Source organism: Ostrinia nubilalis, chromosome 27 (genome assembly GCF_963855985.1).
Source record: "Ostrinia nubilalis chromosome 27, ilOstNubi1.1, whole genome shotgun sequence".
Lineage (NCBI taxonomy): Eukaryota > Metazoa > Arthropoda > Insecta > Lepidoptera > Crambidae > Ostrinia > Ostrinia nubilalis.
The window spans coordinates 1,796,159-1,815,043 of NC_087114.1; the positions used below are offsets into that span (position 1 = coordinate 1,796,159).

An 18,885-nucleotide genomic window follows, 5' to 3' on the forward strand; every position below is an offset into this window, starting at 1 on the left:
ATAATAATAAGTCTCTTTCTGTTTATGTGAAAAGATTTGTTATTTTAATGAAGTTATAAGTTTTAAGGCATTTTTGAAATATCACAACTGACTGAAGTGTGGAGTTATATTAATTTAAGCTTTAAATATACTATTTAAAGAAAACTGTCTTTTACTTTTATCATATAAATATAGCTTAGTATAAATATATCCGTGAAAAGTTGGATTCTGTACATAGAATACAAAAAAGGCGACTAAGAACAAATACGCGAACATCAGGCCTCCCCAGCCCGTCTGGCCAGCGTGGGGAGTGTAGGACAAATCCTCCATTTGCCTCTGGTAAATTAGAGAGTCGTGCTCCTGCAGTGGAGACTGAATGACCTGATGAAGAATTGACACTATTTCATTGAGGAATGAGGTTCATTTTTGCAGGTATAGTCTGGTCTGCGAGCACGTAGAATTTTGGCCAATGACCCCAAGCTACCCATCCTTATCACTCGCGCGTAATTATGTTGCTGTCGCGCTCGCACACTCACTGCGGGCGTCCGTCGCACATAAGGATGGAGCTTGGGGTCATTGGCCAAAATTCTACGTGCTCACAGACCGGGCTTTAGAGATAACTGATAATATAATAAAAACACATGGATATCCTTAAAAATATTTATTACTCAGTCAAAAACCACAACTGACATTCATACAATCACTACACACATCTTATGTACTCTATAGCTTATGTCGTATTTTAAAAATCTAATAATTATACATTTTGCTGTTTGTTCTCTCAATTTAACATTGCGACTTCAAATGTGGTTATAAAAGTTGCTATTTTGGGCTTATTCCAATATTCCCCGTTGACAATCCCCGTCAACGGGGATTAGTGAACAAAAAGTTCATTAATCCCCGTTATATTAGGATTTTATAAGTTCAATCAAATTGGCGTTAACGGGGAATAGTGAACAAAAAGTTCACTAATCCCCGTTGACGGGGATTGTCAATGGGGAATAGCGGAATAAGCCCTATTTTGGAACAAAAATGTGGATTAATATGCAGGCGATTGTAATTTTTAACACATTAATCCTTTATGGTGGGAACTATTCCCAAGTGGGAATATAATTCCCACAATAATATGTTGAAGTTTATTCCCTTGCCCTAAGGTCCAATGATACATTTGGAGTTATTGAAAGTTTAAGTTGTAAATAAAGGTCGCTCTTATCTAGTTTGAAATAAGTTCTATTGTGCTGTGTGTACTTAAAACTTTTATATTGGACAATCACCATTGCTTCGTTCGTATAGTTGTCTCTGTCACATGTAATATGAATGACAGAGACAGACTGTACCAGTTACAACCCGATTAAGCTACCTGCGCAACTCACTGTCCGTACCAGAGCGTCGATGTGACGTCACGGCCGCCAGATGCGCAGTTAACTCGACCGGATTGAAGGTACAATATCTTAAAACGCTTCTTACATTTTTATGCGTATATTTTATTAACAATTGGTACATGCTTAATCATGAGGCCTGCCGATTTTTGGAAGAATTAATTCCATAATTTCTAAAAAATAAAAATCACCAGAATGACATTTTAATTTTTACCTACAAGACTGGTCCCTAACTATTTTTATTTAACATCATAAAAAACAACAGAAATAATTTAAGACAAACATCTTTTCAGATTATTTTGTTATAATCTCTAATTTTCACTTTTCTCTTCTGCTATCATTTTTCTATTCACGTTATTTGTTTAGTGCACATGCACTTGATATTGAGGTTCAATTGTTTTTCTGACAGTCATTTTACAATAAATACTATTTTATGTGGTATTTGAATTACTTTCTTTCAGGTCAGTATTGTAAAAAACATTGTAAAATGACATTCTGGTGATTTCTATTGTTGCTATATTATTTTAAAATTGTCAAATAGTCACATAGACTGTCGAGTGTCGACTTCATGACGAATGCGCGCGGCTGAGAAATATCAAAATAAGAGCCACAACACACATGCTACTATTAGACCACTTGACGTTTCAAAATCGCCGTAAAAGTCGCACGTCTGCCGTGGCCATAATGTTAATTCCTTCGGAATAGAGCAACAACAACCACGAGCTGTCGAACGAAACCGATTTTGGATGACACTGGATGTTATTTGTGTGTCAGTGTCAGGATTCTTTCACTGTTTTGTACAATAAATCAATCAGTGAACCAGTCACCACGTTTCTGAAGCACTACTTCTTTTAAACATCTACGATTTCACTCATGTTAAATCTGAAAATATCTCAAAAGTTCAAATTTTCAGCGTGCCACTAAGTGCTAACGAACTGTCAAACAGTTGCAAAAAACGGTTCTGTTTGACGTGACGGCGACTGTCTTTTTATCACACAGTGTTGCTGCTAGTGACATCTCGCTCGCTCAGTTCTTTGTTGCTCTATTCCGCTTGGTCAGTGTTTTTCAACGTGTGGGTTTTAAGGGGGTCGCGAGAGGTTGTTAAAACTACCTCCTATCCTATTCGGTCACTTAAACATTTTCGTAACATAAAAATATCGGGGGGTCGTAATTTTTTTCATACTAGTATGGTCGTGTCATGAAAATATACTCAACATCAAATAAATCGCACCTTCCGCGACGAGAAATTTAAAGATTTTCTTCTGACACAATCATGGTGCCCCAACAATATTGGTGTTATTTGAAAGCCCAATAAATAAACTTAAAGAAAAACACATTTAATTTTTTTATAAACAATTAACAGGCACCATAAATGTGACTTGAAAAAACGCCTCACTTGGGGCTCACCATTGGGACCAATTAGACCAATTTTTATGGTTATAAAACCAAGTTCTTCTACTTGCGTGTCCTTTTTGCATGGATGCATACGTTTGAAAAGTGCTTGTGGCGGGAGGTGCGGTTTATTTGATGCCGAGTGTAGTTGAAAAACACTGCGCTAGGTATATTAACTTTATGGCTCTGGCCCTATTTGAAGACCTCAGGTCATCACGGCGCGTCGTCTCCAGTCGCGGCGTCTAGCTAGGGACACTTCCGCTCCAGCTGCCCTTTGCCTCCCTCGTCGTACTCCTGGGACGAGATCCACATCTGCTGGAAGGAGCCTATTGAAGCCAGGATCGAACCACCTGCGGACAAAATGGTTATGTTAAGAAACACGCAAATTTATTTATTTATTTATATTAGGGAAACAAACAATTTTGATATACAGACAAATAATCACACAAAAAATAGGACAGAAATCAGCAAAGTTTCCACAGTTAAAATTAATACAGAGTGCAGACTAAAAATTAATTAAATAGTAATAAATTATACATTAATTTCTAAATGTCAAATAAATACAATGTCAATTTTATAAAATGTCAAACAGTTAAATTTAAATAAAAATTATAAAGTGTCAAAAAGTTAAATATTAATAAAATTATATAAATTAAAACACAATAATTATGTAGGTCAAAATTAAACCATCAATCCCTTATTTTTAAGTGGCTCCTATGGTAACACAACAGGAATTTTGTTTTAATAGGGGTCACTTAAAAATTAGGGATTGATGGTGAAAATGGGCATAAGACACTGATCTAGCCTGAGTTTTATGCTAGATCATACAATATTCTCGGTCGCTCCAACCTCGGAGCTGTTGTGTTATTTGGTTTCCGCTGCTGTAACTTTTAAATCAAATCAAATCAAATCAATATATTTATTTCAGACACTATAGTCCATACAATAAGGAGAAATATTTAAAAGCCAAAATAGTCAGTCTTACATCATAAAAATAAAACTAAAAAAGGAACTATCAATTTTACACATGCAGCCGACCTACCTTATGGCTGTCGTACTAACCTTCGAGCTACCATTCTCACCGTAGCTCTAACCTCCGAGCTATCTTTCTCACTTTGCTCAAACCTCCGAGCTACCTTGACGCTCGAGCTTACCTTTAGCTTGTCGTACTAACCTTTAGCTTGTCGTACTAACCTACGAGCTACCACGCTCGCTTGCTACAACCTCTGAGCTACCCGCTCGCCTTGCTACAACCTCTGAGCTACCCGCTCGCCTTGCTACAACCTCTGAGCTACCCGCTCGCCTTGCTACAACTTCTGAGCTACCCGCTCGCCTTGCTACAACCTCTGAGCTACCCGCTCGCCTTGCTACAACCTCCGAGCTACCAAGCTCGCCTTGCTACAACCTCCGAGCTACCAAGCTCGCCTTACTATAACCTCCGAGCTACCAAGCTCGCCTTACTTCAACCTCCGAGCTACCAAGCTCGCCTTACTTCAACCTCCGAGCTACCAAGCTCGCCTTACTTCAGAGACAGCTACTGAGACACTGATGTGGCAGCTGCTGGGACACTGATGTGACAGCTACTTATACACAGATGTGACAGTGACAGCTACTTAGACATTGATGTGACAGTGACAGCTACTAAGACACTGATGTGACAGTGACAGCAACTTAGACACTGATGTGACAGTGACAGCTACTTTCACTGATGTGACAGTAACAGCTACTTAGACACTGATGTGACAGTGACAGCTACTTAAGTGACAGCTACTTAGACACTGATGTGACAGCTACTTAGACACTGATGTGACAGCTACTTACACTGATGTGACAGTTACTTACACTGATGTGACAGCTACTTAGACACTGATGTGACAGCTACTGACACTGATGTGACAGTGACAGCTACTTAGACACTGATGTGACAGTGACAGCTACTTACACTGATGTGACAGCTACTTAGACACTGATGTGACAGCTACTTAGACACTGATGTGACAGCTACTTACACTGATGTGACAGCTACTTAGACACTGATGTGACAGCTACTGACACTGATGTGACAGTGACAGCTACTGAGACACTGATGTGACAGTGACAGCTACTTAGACACTACTGCGCTACTGGCAGCTGCTGGGACACTGATGTGACAGTGACAGCTACTGAGACACTGATGTGACAGTGACAGCTACTTACACTGATGTGACAGCGACAGCTACTTACACTGATGCGACAGCTACTGAGACACTGATGTGACAGCTACTGACACTGATGTGACAGCTACTTACACTGATGCGACAGCTACTGAGACACTGATGTGACAATGACAGCTACTGAGACACTGATGTGACAGTGACAGCTACTGAGACACTGATGTGACAGTGACAACTACTTAGACACTGATGTGACAGTGACAGCTACTGAGACACTGATGTGACAGTGACAGCTACTGGGAGACTGATGTGACAGTGACAGCTACTTACGCTGATGCGACAGTGACAGCTACTTAAGTGACAGCTACTTACACTGATGTGACAGTGACAGCTACTGAGACACTGATGTGACAGTGACAGCTACTTACACTGATGTGACAGCTACTTTCACTGATGTGACAGTGACAGCTACTTAGATACTGATGTGACAGTGACTGCTACTTAGACACTGATGTGACAGTGACAGCTACTTAAACACTGATGTGACAGTGACAGCTACTTAAGTGACAGTTACACTGATGTGACAGTGACAGCTACTTAAGTGACAGCTACTTACACTGATGTGACAGTGACAGCTACTTAGAGACTTATGTGACCGTAACAGCTACTTAAGTGACAGCTACTTACACTGATGTGACAGCTACTTACACTGATGTGACAGTGACAGCTACTTAGACACTGATGTGACCGTAACAGCTACTTAAGTGACAGCTACTTACACTGATGTGACAGCTACTTACACTGATGTGACAGTGACAGCTACTTAGACACTGATGTGACCGTAACAGCTACTTAAGTGACAGCTACTTACACTGATGTGACAGCTACTTACACTGATGTGACAGTGACAGCTACTTAGACACTGATGTGACCGTAACAGCTACTTAAGTGACAGCTACTTACACTGATGTGACAGCTACTTACACTGATGTGACAGTGACAGCTACTTACACTGATGTGACAGTGACAGCTACTGACACTGATGTGACAGTGACAGCTACTTAGACACTGATGTGACAGTGACAACTACTGAGACACTGATGTGACCGTGACAGCTACTTAAGTGACAGCTACTTACACTGATGTGACAGTGACAGCTACTGACACTGACGCGGCAGCCGCCTCGCTCCAGCCTCCTGCCACCTGCAGCCTGCAACAAGCCTCCACAAGTCCAGCAACGCTTGTGCAAGCGAGCACTCACCGATCCAGGCCGCGAACCGGCGCTCGCTGGGCGAGGGCGCGGCGTGGCTCTTCAGCCGGTGCGAGGACGGAGCCCGCGCCGCCAGCTCCTTGGCCAGCCGCTCCAGCCAGCCGGAGGTGTTGGCGACGCCGCCGCGAGCGACGCATAGCGGCTGCCGAGTGACACTACTGCGCTACTGGCAGCTGCTGGGACACTGATGCGGCAGCTGCTGGGACACTGATGTGACAGCTGCTGGGACACTGATGCGGCAGCCGCCTCGCTCCAGCCTCCTGCCACCTGCAGCCTGCAACAAGCCTCCACAAGTCCAGCGACGCTTGTGCAAGCGAGCACTCACCGATCCAGGCCGCGAACCGGCGCTCGCTGGGCGAGGGCGCGGCGTGGCTCTTCAGCCGGTGCGAGGACGGAGCCCGCGCCGCCAGCTCCTTGGCCAGCCGCTCCAGCCAGCCGGAGGTGTTGGCGACGCCGCCGCGAGCGACGCATAGCGGCTGCCGAGTGACACTACTGCGCTACTGGCAGCTGCTGGGACACTGATGCGGCAGCTGCTGGGACACTGATGCGGCTGCTGGGACACTGATGCGGCAGCTGCTGGGACACTGATGCGGCAGCTGCTGGGACACTGATGCGGCAGCTGCTGGGACACTGATGCGACAGTGACAGCTACTGAGACACTGATGTGACAGTGACAGCTACTGAGACACTGATGTGACAGTGACAGCTACTTAGACACTGATGTGACAGTGACAGCTACTGACACTGATGTGACAGTGACAGCTACTGACACTGACGCGGCAGCCGCCTCGCTCCAGCCTCCTGCCACCTGCAGCCTGCAACAAGCCTCCACAAGTCCAGCAACGCTTGTGCAAGCGAGCACTCACCGATCCAGGCCGCGAACCGGCGCTCGCTGGGCGAGGGCGCGGCGTGGCTCTTCAGCCGGTGCGAGGACGGAGCCCGCGCCGCCAGCTCCTTGGCCAGCCGCTCCAGCCAGCCGGAGGTGTTGGCGACGCCGCCGCGAGCGACGCATAGCGGCTGCCGAGTGACACTACTGCGCTACTGGCAGCTGCTGGGACACTGATGCGGCAGCTGCTGGGACACTGATGCGGCAGCTGCCTCGCTCCAGCCTCCTGCCACCTGCAGCCTGCAACAAGCCTCCACAAGTCCAGCAACGCTTGTGCAAGCGAGCACTCACCGATCCAGGCCGCGAACCGGCGCTCGCTGGGCGAGGGCGCGGCGTGGCTCTTCAGCCGGTGCGAGGACGGAGCCCGCGCCGCCAGCTCCTTGGCCAGCCGCTCCAGCCAGCCGGAGGTGTTGGCGACGCCGCCGCGAGCGACGCATAGCGGCTGCCGAGTGACACTACTGCGCTACTGGCAGCTGCTGGGACACTGATGCGGCTGCTGGGACACTGATGCGGCAGCTGCTGGGACACTGATGCGGCAGTGACAGCTACTTACACTGATGTGACAGTGACAGCTAGTTAGACACTGATGTGACAGTGACAGCTACTGACACTGATGTGACAGTGACAGCTACTTTCACTGATGTGACAGTGACAGCTACTTCGACACTGATGTGACAGTGACAGCTACTGAGACACTGATGTGACAGTGACAGCTACTTACACTGATGTGACAGTGACAGCTACTGAGACACTGATGTGACAGTGACAGCTACTGACACTGATGCGGCAGCTGCCTCGCTCCAGCCTCCTGCCACCTGCAGCCTGCAACAAGCCTCCACAAGTCCAGCAACGCTTGTGCAAGCGAGCACTCACCGATCCAGGCCGCGAACCGGCGCTCGCTGGGCGAGGGCGCGGCGTGGCTCTTCAGCCGGTGCGAGGACGGAGCCCGCGCCGCCAGCTCCTTGGCCAGCCGCTCCAGCCAGCCGGAGGTGTTGGCGACGCCGCCGCGAGCGACGCATAGCGGCTGCCGAGTGACACTACTGCGCTACTGGCAGCTGCTGGGACACTGATGCGGCAGCTGCTGGGACACTGATGCGGCTGCTGCTGGGACACTGATGCGACAGTGACAGCTACTTACACTGATGTGACAGTGACAGCTACTTAGACACTGATGTGACAGTGACAGCTACTTAGACACTGTAGTGACAGTGACAGCTACTTAGACACTGATATGACAGTGACAGCTACTGTGACAGTGACAGCTACTGAGACACTGATGTGACAGTGACAGCTACTTAGACAGTGATGTGACAGTGACAGCTACTTAGATACTGATGTGACAGTGACAGCTACTTACACTGATGTGAGTGACAGCTACTTAAGTGACAGCTACTTACACTGATGTGACAGTGACAGCTACTTAAGTGACAGCTACTTACACTGATGTGACAGTGACAGCTACTTAGACACTGATGTGACCGTGACAGCTACTTAAGTGACAGCTACTTATACTGATGTGACAGTGACAGCTACTTACACTGATGTGACAGTGACAGCTACTTACACTGATGTGACAGTGACAGCTACTTACACTGATGTGACAGTGACAGCTACTTACACTGATGTGACAGTGACAGCTACTTAGACACTGATGTGACAGTGACAGCTACTGACACTGACGCGGCAGCCGCCTCGCTCCAGCCTCCTCGCCACCTGCAGCCTGCAACAAGCCTCCACAAGTCCAGCAACGCTTGTGCAAGCGAGCACTCACCGATCCAGGCCGCGAACCGGCGCTCGCTGGGCGAGGGCGCGGCGTGGCTCTTCAGCCGGTGCGAGGACGGAGCCCGCGCCGCCAGCTCCTTGGCCAGCCGCTCCAGCCAGCCGGAGGTGTTGGCGACGCCGCCGCGAGCGACGCATAGCGGCTGCCGAGTGACACTACTGCGCTACTGGCAGCTGCTGGGACACTGGTGCGGCAGCTGCTGGGACACTGATGCGGCAGCTGCTGGGACACTGATGTGACAGTGACAGCTACTTAAGTGATAGCTACTTAGACACTGATGTGACAGTGACAGCTACTTAGACACTGATGTGACAGTGACAGCTACTGAGACACTGATGTGACAGTGACAGCTACTGACACTGACGCGGCAGCCGCCTCGCTCCAGCCTCCTGCCACCTGCAGCCTGCAACAAGCCTCCACAAGTCCAGCAACGCTTGTGCAAGCGAGCACTCACCGATCCAGGCCGCGAACCGGCGCTCGCTGGGCGAGGGCGCGGCGTGGCTCTTCAGCCGGTGCGAGGACGGAGCCCGCGCCGCCAGCTCCTTGGCCAGCCGCTCCAGCCAGCCGGAGGTGTTGGCGACGCCGCCGCAAGCGACGACTGAGCCCCATAAAGCGGGACGCGCGTCCGCGTCGCAAGCCGAGGCGGCTGCGCACACTGGTATAGAAAAAAATACTGTTGTAAAGGATAGAAAAGGTATTTAATTTTTAGCTTAAGAGATGCATCTCAAACAAATTTGAAAATTATTAATAACTTGACAAAATCGAACTGGCTAAGGCTGGTTTTAGTGTCACGCCGACCGTCCGGTCACCGGTGCGGACCCGCTCCGCACGGCCAATCTGTATGAACTTCTAGGGAGCGTTTTAGAGTAATGCGGTCCGGAGGAACCGCTCCGCTCCCTAGCAGTTCATACAGATCGGCTGTGCGGAGCGATCCGCACTGACTGTCCGCGTGACTCTAAGGCCTCAGCCTCGAGTTTAGCGGGCAGCGGGGCGGGAGCGACGGCGGCGCGGGAGCGGGGCGGGCAACGCAGACCCTTTCTCGAAACAAGCGGGCAGCTCGCGCGGCGCTTTAGCGGCGAAGTGTTGTGTTCGGGGTTGTGTTGTCGAGATATTTGTTTTTATTCGCAAACGAAATGTCTGAACAACGGCGACAATTTTATTTCGATTCAAATTTATTCCTAACGCCCGATTTGCTGTGGGCAAAAGAAGGAGTGCGCTGCCCGCTCGTTGCCCGCTCCCGCGCCGTTGTTTTCGAGAACCGGTCTATTTGATTTTACGCACAAAATCCTGCCGCTCCCGCGCCGCTACTGCCGCCCGCTAAATTCGAGGCTGAGGCCTAAACCAGCCTAAGGCCTAATTTCGACGGGTTCATCCAGTGTCTCAGCTCAGTTGGAAAAGCAGTCGCCCGATAAACGGAAGGTCGTGGGTTCAATTCCCACCTTAGACAGTTCGAGTGTTACACAAGTTATTTATAATTTTCAAGATAGAGAAACTATCGTAAGCAAAATTTTGGAAAGAAAATTAAAGTTCGCTTTGTTAAGTTGCTGAATTAGTTCTGTCATCTAACCAAACTTAAAACATACAGCGCTAGTTAGCTTATTTGTCAAGTGTAGTAAATAAAAGTAGCACTATAAATGCACGGCAAGTAATACATTTCAATTCGAATCGCGAAATCTAGTTCGTAGTAAATACATGGTGGAAACGATATATTATACGTATGATGTCACTCGAATTTCTATACATATCGAAAAACTAGTTACTAGTCCTGTAAGTGTTTTACAAGCTCTATCAAACGGTATAAATTATTTATCAAAATGGTTGAGGTAAAACTGGATTTATACGAAAATTCTGTTTCCAGCATCCATACACCTGGTACAACCATTCCATAGCACTTATCTCTTGATAATACCATAACAAGTAAAGCCTAAATCCAATCTTCTTTGCCTGGCCCATTCCCATTTTATTTGGGGTCGGCCCTCCGCGTCATGCGTCTCCAGGCGGCTCAGTACTGTGGGTCTAGACAAAGTGCAAATTATAATCGCAAACCAGTCGAAAAGTGGTCGAAAAGCCCCTTTTTTGTATGGAGTTTTGACGGATTCGATTTTCAATTCGATCAAAAAGTGCGTTTTGTCTAGGGGGGCTGGGTTGTCTTACTGTTAACTTGGGCTTGTTTAAGATCGTTATTATTTACGGATATCCATGTAATTCGGGGTCTTCCTCGTGGCGTCTTTCCGTTCTATACATGGCCAGAACGCAGCCATAGGAAACTGCTCGTGTATATTTTGTAGTGCCTGTTTGTAAATCTGTGACTACAAACTATACACGAATTTTGCGTACTGATCGTGTATAGTTTGGAGGAGCTTAGTAAAAAAAGTAATTTCCAAACTATACTCGATTAGTTTCACACCCTTGCGTTCTGGCTATGTATAGAACGGAAAGTCGCTTCCTCGTGCGCGGGGCTTAGTTTGGATGTCTAGCACTTTTCTGGTCATAAGGTCAGGTGGTGGCCTTATCACAGAATAATAATAAGTACTACGTACAGAAGTTTTACTTCGCGAAGGTATTTAAAAAAATGTATGCTCAATGTCATTAACAATATGGTGTAATTTAGCCTGTCTCAAGAGTCAAGCACCATTTTGTTGACAAACGTCAGTGATCGGCACTGCGCCGAAGCTATAGGGCTGACTTCGGTAAAATGATGTGACGTGAGGTGAAAAACTGCGGAAAATGGCGGAGGAAATACATGATTTAGCATGAATTATCATGAATAATATTAACTACTTATTTACCTCTCAGTGTCTTGAGGCAACTTAAAAAAGTACATTCTGTGTTTTTATTATTATTTAGACAGTTAAATACTGCACAGTATTTAGTACACCATTTTCTTTATTTTCTTTCATCATACACGTTCCAACATACATCACACATACGCGTGCGTGAGTCAATGTTCGCTCGTATGTGAGGCCTTGTCGAATAGTATCCTGTAGGTGGGCCATCGTGCGTGTTTTGTTTTCGATGTAAACTCGCGGAGATGAACAGGCCTGGCCTTATATCGTGTCCGTACCACCGTGGGTAGGTCGAACAAAATAATCGAGTTCTCACCCAGATGCGGCGCGCCTCGCGTCTGCTCGAACAAGCACTCGGTGAGCTTGAACCGCTCGGGGCCGAAGTCCTGGTGGTAGCCGCCCGGGAACTCGTAGTGCACGCCCGGGACCGACGCCGCTGTGCGCTCGTCGTAAGCACTTTCCGACACCTAGGGGTTCAATGAAATAAAAACGTTTACTATCCGTTCGCTTTAAGTTTGCCACTGGCGATATGACATCACTCGAAGGGGAGCGTCTATAACTTTATCAAACTATATTTAAAATATTTTTATTTATTACTAGCGGCCGCCCGGTTGTTGCTCTATTCCAAAGGAGCCATAAGTAGTAGAGTACGTAAGCCATCTTCGGGCACACCAGCGCCGCCAAGACAGCTAGGAGTCAAAGTGGTCGCCATGGCCAAAATCGGTCGGATGGATCATCATCATCATCATCATTCCGAAAGAATATTAACTTTATGGTATAATGAAGCAAACAACAATCTAACCTGTGCGATGCAGTGACAGAAGTCCTCATACTACCATTTGATATACAGGGTGTTAGGTAAATGGGTATATGAGCCGACACTAACCCATGTTAACATGGGCATATAAATGGTATGGTGAAGTCAGAAAATTGATAGCTTCATTTTAATTATTTTAATTTTCATACAAATCGGATTTTATAAAATTTATTTTGTATGATAATTAAAAAAATTAAAACGATGATATCAAATTTCTGACTTCACCATACCATTTATATGCCCATGTTAACATGGGCTAGTGTCGGCTCATATACCCATTTACCAAACACCCTGTATATATATGATTTGATTTGTTTAAGCATGTACTGCTGCCACGAGTGAGTGAGACCAGTTGGCAGCGTCATGATTTACTTTTTATTTGATTTTTAATAGATTTAAAACATCTATCACATTCTATTCACCCTAAAACACACACAGATATATAGGGTGACTTTGTAAACAGTATCCATTTTTTCTAATAAGCTCTTTAGAACAATATTTTACAATACAACTTTATCTTAGTTATTTTTAATCGTCGTATTGTTCGCAAAAAGAAAATCTAATTCGTAGGTGTCATATCTTAAGTTTTAAAGGTTATGGTTTATTTTCGCTCACCATTGTCTATTAAGCTTTGAAGTTAACTGTGTATACGTATTTTGGTATGAACGAAGCAAATTATCCACGTGAGCCAATTTTTAAACCGCGCGCAGCGGATAAAAATAATTAAATATGTTTTTTTTTGTTTTCTTTACGTAAATCGATTAAATTACTGATACTAAGTCGCTCCTAATTTGGACAATGATTGAAAAATCACCCTGTATTTAATAAAACAACAGTCTAACCTGTGCGATGCAGTGACAGAAGTCCTCATACTGTCGTTTCAACATGTACTGTTGCCACGAGTGAGTGAGACCGGCGGGCAGAGTCTTCAGCGTGTAGCGCGCCCTCTCTCTCTCGCGGATCACTTCTTTGCTCTGTGAAGTAGGTAATAAAGTTCATACATTGTTATTAGGAAACACATTTAGCCACGATAGCCGACGTGAAGAAGTCGGAGTGGCCGACTCGAGATCCGAGGAACGCGGGTTCGAATCCCACCGCCGCCCGACTATTGTGGTGAGCCCACTCGTAACACAAGCTTATTTAGCTTAACACGAGGGGCTAACGGGACTATTAGTAATTTGTGCAATACAAATTGCTAATAATCTTAAAAAAAAGTTGCTGAAAATTGTGTACTGCGATGTTGCTATACAATTCAAGTGTCAGCTCCAGTGTATATTAAGTTACCGTTCTACCCAGCCTTGAAGTCTTTAGATTTAGAAATTATAGTAATCTTACAGCAAAAATGTATTTCTTTTGAGGGAGATTATATTACAAAATAAAAAATAGAAACCATTTATTTTATTTCATTAAGTACCTTAGGCCGCGAAATTATCAGCCGGCCCTCGTATATTTTCTATAGAAGTCTCAAAATAACACTTTGCAACATCTTACTTTAACTTTAACACACGTCAAAAATTTGTCAAACTCCAGCAAAAAGTGAGCTCCAGCAGCTTATTGTTAAGGTGCTACAAAAGTGTAAGTAAAATACTGAAATAGCTGTGAAAATGTAAATCAAATGGCGGTCTAAAAGTGATTTGGGAAGCGAATTTAAGTGTTAAAGTGTTTAACAAGTGGACTGTGATGTCGCTATAAGTGCGCTGTAAAACTGCTATGGCGTTACAATGAAATCTGCTTTCAGAGATCTAGTTTTAAGTGTGAAGGTGGTATAGTAGTGTTTACTGCTATTTTGTTTATACAAATCTAATAGTGCTAAAGCCACTCACTGCGGCCGCCCGGCGCACATTCGCGACAGCAATATAATTACGCGCGAGCAATAAGGATGGATAGCTTGGGGTCATCGGACGAAATACTACGCGCTTGGCGACCGGACTTTATACATTTTATTTTAATCAGCTATAAATGTGAAGGTGGTACAACAGTGTTTACTGCTGTTAACACTGACCTGTATACTGTAAACAGGCAGCATGTGTATGTGCATGGAAGCGAGCATGGCCTTCGCCTGGTTGGCCAGGTGGTCGCCTCCCACCGGCGATCGCACCGCTGCGCTTGTTATGGCGTACCTGAAAGAAATAATGATGTTATTTTGAAAAGCTGGAGTTATGTGTGGAACTAAAACTATTCTCGCGCAAAGACTCGTGGCAGGCGGTGTAATATTAAAACAGTGCATATCACCAGAGTAAATACAAATGAGTAGGTCATCTTCATAGAAACGCACGAGCGCAGTTTGTATGTGAGCGCGCCAACACGTATGCGGCGCGCACGCACACACTGACAAAATTTAGCGGGGATTAGCGGTGAGGTGCGCAAACCGCGCTCGGTAAATATCTCGCGAGATAGCTTCTATGTGACGTCACCCATAACTTATGGGTGACGTCACATAGAAGCAGGCATAGCGTTGTTTATAATACGTAATAATTTATTAAAATATTGGTGAGTGTGCAGTGCATCTCTGATTCAAAAATTACTTATGGCCGTATTACTAACGTTTCTTCTCAGCACTTGCCATATGTTTGTCTACGCTTGTAGGGCCCAAAAGACAAGGAGACATGTAAAGTGACCCTTGAGGGCTACTTTTTTTTAATTATTTTTGACGTTTATAAGTGCCAAAATAGTGTGGGCAGGCCTAGGTCAGTGGTTCTTAACCGGTGGTCCGCGGACCACTGGTGGTCCCTGGAGGCATTCCAAGTGGTCCACGATGTGCACTTGCACACCTTAGTCAAAACCACTTTTAACAGATTTTTGCAGTCTAAACTGGTTTTGACCGATTATGAGGTGGTCCCTGACAAGACAGTAATTTGGTAAAATGGTCCCTCATGACTTAAAGGTTAAGAACCACTGCACTAGGTGGACCGAAGATCTGGTGAAGGTCTCGAGAGGCGCTTGGATGCGGATGGCGCAGGACCGGTCTTTGTGGAAAACCTTGAGGGAGGTATTTGTCCAGCAGTGGACCCCAAGGTTTCGGCTAAAACCAGGCCTGTTCATCTCCGCGAGTTTACATCGAAAACAAAACACGCACGATGGCCCACCTACAGGATACTATTCGACAAGGCCTCACATACGAGCGAACATTGACTCACGCACGCGTATTCTTGTGTATGATGGAAGAAAATAAAGAAAATGGTGTACTAAATACTGTGCAGTATTTAAATGCCTAAATAATAATAAAAACACAGAATGTACTTTTTTAAGTTGCCTCAAGACACTGAGAGGTAAATAAGTAGTTAATATTATTCATGATAATTCATGCTAAATCATGTATTTCCTCCGCCATTTTCCGCAGTTTGGCACCTCACGTCACATCATTTTACCGAAGTCAGCCCTATAGCTTCGGCGCAGTGCCGATCACTGACGTTTGTCAACAAAATGGTGCTTGACTCTTGAGACAGGCTAAATTACACCATATTGTTAATGACATTGAGCATACATTTTTTTAAATACCTTCGCGAAGTAAAACTTCTGTACGTAGTACTTATTATTATTCTGTGCTAAAACGACCAAAGTGCCAAAATACTCGTTAAAATTGAACTTAAAAAGCTTTAGAAAGAAATAATATTGCCACATTTGCCACTCACCCGTCAATGACCGGTACAGCCGACGTCTGACTCGCACCAGCATCTACCACCAGCGCCGTCGACTTCCCGTTGGCAAACGCAGCCAACACAGCGTTCTTCACCAAGAAGAAGGCAGGCGCTTGGTACTTCTCAAACAGCAGTTCCGCTAGCTTCTCTCGGGCTGGTCTGGTTGTCCAGACTGCCTCTGTGAAGAGAGCCGGATGGTGCTCTGATGGGGAACGAATGACCTGGCGGAAGAAATAACAACTGATTACTGATATCCACAAACTGATACCTAGCGGAATAGAGCAACAAAGAACTGAGCGAGCGAGATGTTACTATAGTCTGGTCTGTGAGCACATAGAATTTTGTCCAATGACCCCAAGCTACCCATCCTTATCACTCGCGCGTAATTATGTTGCTGTCGCGCTCGCACACTCACTGCGGGCGCCCATCGCACAGTCGCGACAGCAATATAATTACACGCGAGCGTTAAGGATGGGTAGCTTGGGGTCATTGGACAAAATTCTACGTGCTCACGGACCGGGCTTTTTCAGAAACACTGTGTGATTAAAAGAGATGCGTGATGCCTTCGCCGTCACGTCAAACAGAACCATTTTTTGCAACTATTTGATAGTTTAGAGGCAGTGGCACGCTGAAAATTTGGACTGAGATATTTTTAGATTTTACATGAGTGCTAATAAATTGATTTATTGCACAAAACAGTGAAATAATCCTGCCACTGAGACACAAATGGCATTCTGTGACGTCCTGAAATCGGTTTCTTTGACACAGCCCGTGGTTGTTGCTCTAATCCAAAGAAACTATTAAGGACTAATATGCGAAGAGGGTTCGATTCCCGGCCAGGCAGAAATTGAAATGATGAATTTTAATATACATATGTGATGGGTCTGGGTGTTATTATGTATGTATTTAAAAAGTATAATAAGTAGTATATTCGTTAAGCTAGCACCCATAACCAAGCATATAGGTTGCTTACTTTGGGGCTAGCTGGCGCTGTGTGAAATTGTCCTAAGATTTATTTATTGATTACTAACTGACCCGGCGAACTCTGTTCCGCCTTATAGGCAATAAATAAGCAAATCTTTCCCTATTTGCTCACCGTTTGGACCTACCCTGGACTACGACAAACATTTTAAAACCAAAATCAGCTCAATCGGCCCAGCCGTTCTCGAGTTTTAATCAGACTAACGAACATCAATTCACTTTTATTTATATACAGGGTGTTTGGTAAATGGGTATATGAGCCGACACTAGCCCATGTTAACATGGGCATATAAATGGTATGGTGAAGTCAGAAAATTGATATCTTCATTTTAACTATTTTAATTTTTATACAAATCGGAATTTATAAAATTTATTTTGTATGAAAATTTAAAAAAATAAAATGATGATATCAAATTTCTGACTTCACCATACCATTTATATGCCCATGTTAACATGGGCTAGTGTCGGCTCATATACCCATTTACCTAACACCCTGTAGATAGATAGATATAGATTATCAGTTATTACTATTAAAAGAAACAAACCTTAGCGTAACAGTAGTCGAGCATCTTCTCGAACAGATCCCAGTTGTCGACTTGTCCGTCCTTCATGTACGTCTGTGCCTCCATGCCGGGCCGAGCCACGTGCAGTTCCGTCACGTCTATGTAGTGCCGCAGTTCGTTGCCTGCTTTTGTGCCTGTGGGTGATCATTTAGTTATGAAAATACAGCAAGAAAGAAACATTTATTATGATGACATAATTTAGTTAGGGACAAAAAAGGTAAATGGAAAAAAAGACAGAAATAGCACATAAAACATTAAAAAAAATAAACTGAGCAGTGCCACCCTGTTGCAACAGCAATGCCCATCGCAATGGGACTCCACTCAGCATATGCTGTGGCCCACAGTAAAGAAGGCCATGAAGCTGGTTTTCAGTGTGCCTCATATACAATATACATTTAATATTTCTTATTTTGTGGCTCCCGAATTTTAGTTCAAATTAAGAAAATCTGTATGTGTAGTGGCGTTTCATCTGCCTCATGGAAAATCCTGCACATTCTTGTTTTGGACAGTCCCATAGTGTGCTTGTTTAAGCTGCAATGTCCAGTAGGGGCTCGAACTAGGATGCGCATTTTGGTCCTACTCAGTCCTACGATCTATTTTAAGCACAGGTCAGTTCTTAAAACACTCATATTTTAATCAATAAACAAAATTTATAGATGGCCTACTTTTGGTGACCTCATTTAATACTTTAGGAACGTAAAAAAAGGGCAATGGTATGTTGTCACGGGATACCCAAAGTAGTTGACACATTTGCATGCATTTTATGCAAAAATTGCATGTCTGTGATTCGAAATCCACTTCCTATCACGAAGATCATCACATAAATGTCTAACGATTAGTAAATTGGCAGCAATTAAGCTTATTATTGCCTAAAACTCATTAATGCATTAAAAAAAGATTGCATAAACACCATGACAACTTTAGTGGTATTTTTATGATTTTTACGATATAATACTTACCGCTCTGAGTGACATTCCCATCAGGAACCTTCTCTTCGGCCTCAGGGATGTGAGTAGCCGGTCCTACGCCAACCACGGCAGGAATATCAGCCTTTGGAGTGTCCTCTTGAGCGTAACCCACTCTGAGCGAGTGGTGCCCAGGATCGAACACTAGTGCACCTATTTCATCACCACCGTACAACATCCCGTTCGGGCCACTCATTTTTCACGGCTCACCAACACAATTTAATGGAAAAAATACAATGAGAAGAGAGAAAAGCAAACGAAGCGGCGCGCAGCGCGATGTTTGTGGATTTGACAAC

The 18,885-nt window shown here is 44.9% G+C and overlaps 1 protein-coding gene across 1 annotated transcript; it reads right to left on the reverse strand.

Annotated features, from left to right (window-relative positions):
- Positions 1 to 625: 625 nt before the first annotated feature.
- On the reverse strand, positions 626 to 18,885 carry LOC135084906 (actin-like protein 6A). The gene is made up of 8 exons (XM_063979658.1): positions 18,584 to 18,885; positions 17,607 to 17,758; positions 16,075 to 16,301; positions 14,445 to 14,562; positions 13,285 to 13,416; positions 11,942 to 12,092; positions 9,294 to 9,494; positions 626 to 3,100 (listed from the first exon to the last, which is right to left on the reverse strand). Exons 1-8 carry the CDS (start codon positions 18,783 to 18,785, stop codon positions 2,997 to 2,999), a joined length of 1,287 nt encoding a protein of 428 aa, XP_063835728.1. The 5' UTR covers positions 18,786 to 18,885; the 3' UTR covers positions 626 to 2,996.

Excerpts from the sequence above, each read along its gene's own strand:
- LOC135084906 (XM_063979658.1), bottom strand. The coding sequence starts at position 18,785 with ATGAGTGGCCCGAACGGGATGTTGTACGGTGGTGATGAAATAGGTGCA. Across the intron at positions 17,759-18,583 it reads TGGGAATGTCACTCAGAGCG|GCACAAAAGCAGGCAACGAA; the intron begins GTAAGTATTATA and ends GATCACCCACAG. Across the intron at positions 9,495-11,941 it reads GCGAGGCGCGCCGCATCTGG|TGTGCGCAGCCGCCTCGGCT; the intron begins GTGAGAACTCGA and ends TTTCTATACCAG.